Genomic DNA, 7,163 nt, shown 5'->3' with positions numbered 1-7,163 from the left:
TTACAAGTGAAAGGTGTACGTTTATGCATTGATGTTTTACTGATGTGTTTGCAACTCGGCATGAAAGGTGTACGTTTATGCACGTAGTTATTTTGGTCTAAATACTGACAAAGCATGATGCTTCCTCATTTGAAGAGGCTAAATTATTTCCCATTGATAAGTTTCTGCATTCCAATGAGTATCTGAGAAAAAAATCAAGAGTATTTAATGAATTCATTGTGCCCATGGGAGGTTGTCTTGACATTGGATGGTCAGTCATGTCCCTCTTGCACAGACGCGGTTCATTGACATGTGTGCTCTTAACATCTTGAGATTGACAATATTCGGCTACGCTGTGATCAGCTCAACACGTACGTAGTTCGTTGATTAGGGTGGAAAAGAGAATAAGCGGCCACACGAATAGAGGCTTATTAGGTTAGGGGCGTGTGAAAGTTTTTTTTTTCCGTTGCAACGCAGGGACAAGTTCGCTAGTATGTCCTAAAAGAAACAACACATGTACTATTTTCACAACAAAAATGTACATATGTCCTATTTTCACACACAAAAAGTAGAATAACATTTGTTTTTCTTTTAAGTTCTCTGAAGGTCTCCGCCTGTAAGTATGGTCTTTGGATGCTTGCCACCCACCATCTCAACAAGTAACAAGAACATATGTTTTCCGCGATGCAAAGCCTTTGGTCGAAAGCTCCAAAACTCCTACTCTGTGTTGTTCATTGTGCTTGGTGTGATGGCTTAGAGTTGATTCCTAAACTGATACACATTTATAAACATATCAGAATTTTGCTTCCCTACGGAATATCCCTAACCACAATCTCTCATTGGAGCTTGCACAACAACCAAGAGGAAACCATGATAGTGATTGATGGTTGGCCTATTTGGTATGCTTATGCAAAAAATAAACATTGTCCATCCTTCCCATATGGTACCTAACCTTGTTTTTTCACGTCTCTCCATAGAGGGGAACAATTGGTTGTGTATCTCTGTCAGGGACTACTACTATTACCGGACGCCTATTCCAGCCCCTTCCCGGTTCTCAGCCATTGACATGTGCACCAGCGCCACGCGGGCAGAGTGTTCGCCTGAACTCCGAAGGAGGCATCGTATTTGCATGTCCGGACAAGTTCGAGCACCCGTTTTGTGTATTTTTTTTATAATTTTAGGCACCAAACTGACTGTGTAGAACAAGTTGAGGCACCCCCAGTGTATTTAACTATTTTTTTTCTAAGCATGTTTTAAGCATCTCATATTGTACATAGCCTCAAGTGCCAATTGTAAAGTTGTCGGCCTAAGAAATGATACATGTTCTTTCATGATCTATCATCATCTCTTTACCAGTAGCTACCACCACCGAAGCATGTTGGAGTTGTAATTTCTAAAATTCTAGTTCCATGTATTTACACTTAACAATTTAGGAATGTTGCCTAAAAGGCATTTATCAGGTGGGGAGAAAAGGGAAACAAATGAAAGATGCATGATTTCCGCCCGCTTGGGCTGTTGCTGGGCCAACTGTCCTGGGCTGCTATTCCAGGGGCGGAATCAGATGCCTGTCGTTAACTGCGACAGATGAACGTCGGATCCAGAACGAGCGATGGTGATTTCGCTCCATGTCCACCTCCTACCATCCCCTCCCCTTCGCGCACCCCCCACTCCGCTACCCCAAACCCTCCCCGTCTCGCCCGAGCAGTAGGCGGCGACGGCTCTGGAGGTGCTTCTCCTCCTCCCCCGGCCAATCTCCATCGGTGTCCCCTCCGGCCAGCCCGCGGCTTGCTCGTCCTCTTCCGGCCAACCTCCACTGGCGTCTCCTCCGCCGGGCCCTCTGCCAGTCCCGCGTATCCTCCTGCCCCAGCTGCAGCAGCCCGCGGCATCTTCGACCTCCATCGGCGCGCACAAGGTTCGTTCCTTCGATTGGGTGGGAGGACAGCGTAAACAAACATCATGTTTGTCTCCTTTGGGTCAAACTAGGTCTAGCAGGAAGTGCGATCAACGCTTGAGGAGAAGAGCAGCAAAGAGTCAATGAGAGAGAAATTAAGGAAAGAAAGAGGAAATGAAAGACTATAATAGGAAAATACAAATGATTAAACCAAAAGGTATACATGATAAATATCAATTAGGGTGCAAAGAGGGGCAGCCAATGGTGATTGGTTGGACTATGATCAATGTTACACTGTTAGTGTCCTTGTGTTCTATGTTATTTAGTATACAGAGGCTCATTTTTAATCAACAAGTTGGGAACTTGGTTGATACATAAAGGAATACGTGCTCGTATTATTAGACAAGTTGGGTGCTTGGTTGATATGAACAGATTTAGCTTCAGTTTTGGTAAATCTTCAATTGGCTTCAGGTTAATCTCTGTTCTTATCAGATTTCCATGTTAGAAAAAAAAATATGCAGTTGAAATTATGCTGTCATCCTGAAATTAATCTATTGGAGTAATAATATTTTTAATATCAGGAAATAGACATAGAAATGTGACATGCACTACCTCTAATTTTCTTGATGTTAGCAGTGTCCGACAGTATCATTGTTCTTGGTCCTTCTGTTTGTTAGTCAATTTGCTTTACATGTAATGCAAAGTTTTCAGTTGTGCCTGTTAAGAATTCATGATATTTCTACTTTTGCAGTGGGGGCAATGGAATTCAGGTGAAAGTCACTCGGTGCAGATTCTTGCGTATGCCAGAGGACTATCTGAATTTTTCTGGATGCCATGTCTAGCGATTGATATGAATGGAAAAGCCTTTGAAGGATACAGCAAACAAGCTGCTGGTTCATAGGCTACACTACTTTTTGGTACATCAGAATCCCAGTTTACAAGATAATCCCCTCCACTACTTTTAACTTTTCCCCATGTTATTAGACATGTTTGAATTGTTGTTCAGATACATTGTTGGTTTCATGCATGTGAAGCAAAGTTTGTGACATAAACATCATGTTGGCTATCTACCTACATCCTTATCATGCCTTTGCAAATAGAAAGACATGTTATCTATTTCAACTTGTTATGCATCATGATAGCAATTGAAGAGTTTGTTATCGCTGCTAAGTAGCATTTGATTAACATTGTAACTCTTTTCGGTGAACTTATAAGGATTGGGTTCCTGCCCGTTAGGTTTCGTCCATTCTGCATGAACGGACGGTGTTCCATTTATTTCGTGCTTTCAGAAAAAAATGGGAGCAGCATCAGTCATCTGCTTGTCCCTTCTGCTTATTCAGTCTCTGGTATAAGATAATCCAGATCATGTGTTCCTTCAACTCTAATATTCTCCCCCCTCATCCATTTTTAGTTTCTCTTGTCTGATTTTCTTGGCAGAGGTGAGGACTAGACCCCTACACACAAATAATGACCGCCCTACATATCTCTAATTATGTTCACAAATTGTTTGCGGCTAGCTATCCTTAGTTGATCTCTTTCATGTCTCAAATTGCGTTCTTGTGGTTTTTGCAGGTCCATTAGGATTGCGGGAAGGAAGTATTCCATGGTCTGATTTGCCAGCCTGCCACTGCTTCTTTTCCCCTGACGGTGCATGTCCACGATGCCATTGTCATGCTTGATGAGATCAGGTGGTCGACCTTCTTGACCACTTGAGGCACCACCTCCTCCAGCATGTCCTCCACGACCACGATCATTGACCTATCCCACAAAATCAGTGAAACACTTGCTACAAACTTGCACACATGGTTGGACTCCAGCGGCCTTTTTTTACAATGAACTTAGGACCTGTAAGTGCATATGGAGTAAAATTTATGGTGTTGTAATGTGCATGTTCAAATCTGGAGAATGTATGTGTAGATTAATGACATGTAAGTGGATGGAGTAAACTATATGATGTCATAATGTACACGTTTAAATCTGGAGAATGTACGTGTACTTGTAACTTTGCTGCTCCTTCATGATTTTCTTCCAGGAACATCACTAAACTCGTATGCTCATTCTCTCTTGAAGTGACACCTCTGTCCTCTTAAAACCACAGTGCATGTGGGAATTGGCAGCCATATTTCATGAGAATTATTCATGCATTAAGCTATAGAGGAAAGGTATATATGTCTTGTTTATTGGATTACTGTTGTACAGGATGTGTCACGGGTTACTTTACACAGTCAACCCGGTTGCCTTCTTTGGACAGTAAGGTTTGGGTACATGGTGCCCCTTCTTTCAAATACTTAAAGATGTATTTTACCTAGTGTTAAATCCCAAGCATCTTGCACACCATTGTAAGAAGAAGCTTCATCGGACCCTCATTAACCACTAAAAATCTATCTAAAATGAAAAGCTAACCCACTAAACAACTTCCTACTCTTACATGATACCATTGTACAATGTCTTCACCCATACATACTAAGCATTCGAGCTTCGAGCTTCGAGCTTGGAACTTTGAGTTGCTCCAAAGTACTCTCATTTTAGACCGTGCTAGATTATTAAAGTAGTACTCTAATTTCCTTCTGTTCAACCATCAACATTATTTTCTACTTTGAAGGTACATTTCAAGAAAAAATGACATCATAAATTTCTATCAATCTATTGTAAAAATAGACGGGCGCGGCAACGCGCGCCTTCGATGATCTAGTATAGCCTTCAGGGGCAAAGGGCCCTTCAAAATATAAACAGCCTGAGTGAACTCATTGAGGTTCCCCCACCACTACCACTTGCGCGATCCCTCCTCCATGCCACTCGGCTCGTTTTTTTTCGATAAATGATGAATTTTATTAACTCAAAATGAGTACCAAGAGGATACAACATTATGAGCACACACCCGGCCTCTGCATAACTAGGATGCACACAGCTAACACCAACACACACGAAAACACCAACAATTAGCAAAGTCATAAAAAGAGCCAAGTCACGGTGCACCCAAATCCAATTACCATCAAGTGAGGATGCAGTGATTGAGTAGAGCCTCGGCCCCGCTAAACGGGCGTTCACGAAGGCCCCAGATCCTCGTCTCGCTGCCATCCCCAAGGTCATTGCCGATACACCCACGCGCCGCCGCCACGGCATCTGGCGGCGCGGTACACGCAGTTGCCCCTGAGGGAAGGAAGCCTATCCGCGTCGTCGACGGACAAGCACCTGTCGCCGACCAAGAGCGCGCGGCAGCCGATGCCCCTCACGGGCTCGAGCTTCTTCCGCTCCACGTCGACCCTGAACACCTTGACGACCCACCGCGCCCGTCGCCTTTGGAGGCGGACGAGCAGCAGCTCGTCGGCCGACTCCACGAGAAAAGCCCGGTCGCTATGGCGGTCGGCGTCCAACTCCCATGATGGCACGTCATCGGAGATGATGAGCTGGGCGTAGCAGCGGCCCGACGTGACAACGCACCTGACGACCTGCGCATCACTGTCGGCCACGTAGACGTGACCCCGGTGGGCGGCCATGCTTGCGTTCTTGGGGCAGTAGGGGCGACCCGCGGGGTGTGGGAAGGGCAACGGCGAGGGTTTGCCGGCGGTCAGGTGGGCGCACTAGAGCGCGTCGTTGTCGGGTTCGTGGTAAGAGGAGAAGACGAGCGATGGGTCCTGGGAGCCCGCCACCGCGGCTCGCAGCCGGTCTTCACGGGGAATGGCGGCGGCGAAGTGGAGCGAGGAGCCCGTGAAGGGGTTGAGGATGTGAGCCGCGTGAGGATACTCCCCGTCCGCGAGGACGAGAAGGCCGCCGGAGGCGGCTACGACGGGGTGGTAGCGGAGCAAAGGGACGCGCCGGCGGATAAAGCGGCCGGTGACGACGTTGAAGAAGAGACGCACGGTGCCCTCGTCGTCGTCCGCGTCGTCGAGCATGACCCGGTGCCGAGGCCGGAAACGGAGGAGGTCAGCGCCGGTGCTGCGTCGGCATGGGTCGGCCATGGCTTGGCGCCAGTTGTGGCAGACGGCACGCATGCCCATGTAGTCGTCGATGTCGCTGTCGCTCGCGGCGAGAAGGCGGTCGCCGACGCAGCGTACCAGGTCCGACGGAAGCGACGACCAGTCCGCCATCGCCATGGCTGATCGTCCGTGCGCCGACGAGTTGGGTGGATGGGCGACGTCTGTCTGTCGAGTGGAAGAGCAATGCGCAGATCATTTTGTAGATGGATGGATGGATGGATGCAACTAGGAGATCATACATGCACGCGAGCGGGAAGTTACTACGCCACGCCGACGCTTCGTCCACTGGTGCCTGCTTAATGGAGACCCGAAAGACGAGAAGACGGCGATAGTTTAATGGACTCGGAAGACATACGGGGAGGACCCCCCGTTAGCTGGGAAACGTTAGTCAGAAAAAGATGGCATTTGCCAACATTTTTCCTCGCACATTTAATTATATACTCCCTCCGTTCCTAAATATAAGTCTTTGTAGAGATTTCATCATGAACTACATACGGATGTATATAGATGCATTTTAAGTGTGAATTCATTCATTTTGCTTCATACGTAGTCCACCTAGTGAAATCTCTACAAAGACTTACATTTAGGAACGGAGGGAGTAGATGATATTAAGGTAATTTTTTAATTTGCTATGGTCAGAAAAAGGATATTGAATTGGACGTGTGGCAAGTACAAACAAGGATCATGGCAAAAAACTACACTAATTCTGTAAAAAGGTCACAAGGTAACATGGAAAATTTAAAAGAAAGATCTAGTATGTAGGTCGTGGCAAATTGTGAAAAAAGTTTATACCGGTTACATGAAATTTTCCATAGCAAACACATTTAGTAGCATATATTCATCCGTGTATAAATTTACCATATGATGCTATACAAAATAGCCAATGTTATATGAATTTGGACATTGGATTCATGGGAAAGCAGAATTTGCCATGGCAATAACATTAAGTATAATCTATTCAGTACAGGTGAATTTGCCATGAGATCCTACACAAAATTGCCATCATGTGTACTACATCATGCACGCATTCCGCTATTCCCAGCATGAGCCGAGGCAGCAAGGACTCATCGCTCAGGCGGGCATGGCTACCACCTCCTCCACTAGGAGGCCAGACAAGACAACGGCGTTGATCAAATGATCGGCGGTTGCGCCGTACGCCTCCTCCAGAGTGACGACGACCGCAAATGATCCTTCCCCTCCGCGCCCCACCTCCTAAATCACCTTGCTAACACCTCCAGGAAGAAAGGTAGCGGGACATATGGGATGCCCGTGAAGAGGCCCAACAGATGTCGGACTATCATTCTCAGGGCGCCGAC

At 46.3% G+C, this 7,163-nt stretch overlaps 1 protein-coding gene across 1 annotated transcript; it reads left to right on the top strand.

Moving 5' to 3' along the window:
- The first annotated feature begins 1,588 nt into the window (after window positions 1-1,588).
- LOC119280273 lies at window positions 1,589-2,938 on the top strand. The gene is made up of 3 exons (XM_037561178.1): window positions 1,589-1,606; window positions 1,688-1,891; window positions 2,622-2,938. The coding sequence occupies exons 1-3, from the start codon at window positions 1,589-1,591 to the stop codon at window positions 2,769-2,771; spliced, it is 372 nt and encodes a 123-aa protein (XP_037417075.1). The 3' UTR covers window positions 2,772-2,938.
- Window positions 2,939-7,163: the final 4,225 nt, after the last annotated feature.

This window comes from Triticum dicoccoides, chromosome 3B (genome assembly GCF_002162155.2).
Source record: "Triticum dicoccoides isolate Atlit2015 ecotype Zavitan chromosome 3B, WEW_v2.0, whole genome shotgun sequence".
Lineage (NCBI taxonomy): Eukaryota > Viridiplantae > Streptophyta > Magnoliopsida > Poales > Poaceae > Triticum > Triticum dicoccoides.
Note: the sequence above shows the minus strand (reverse complement) of the source record. Positions and strands in the feature narration are given on the sequence as shown.

Excerpts from the sequence above, each read along its gene's own strand:
- LOC119280273 (XM_037561178.1), top strand. Across the intron at positions 1,892-2,621 it reads CCTCCATCGGCGCGCACAAG|TGGGGGCAATGGAATTCAGG; the intron begins GTTCGTTCCTTC and ends CTACTTTTGCAG.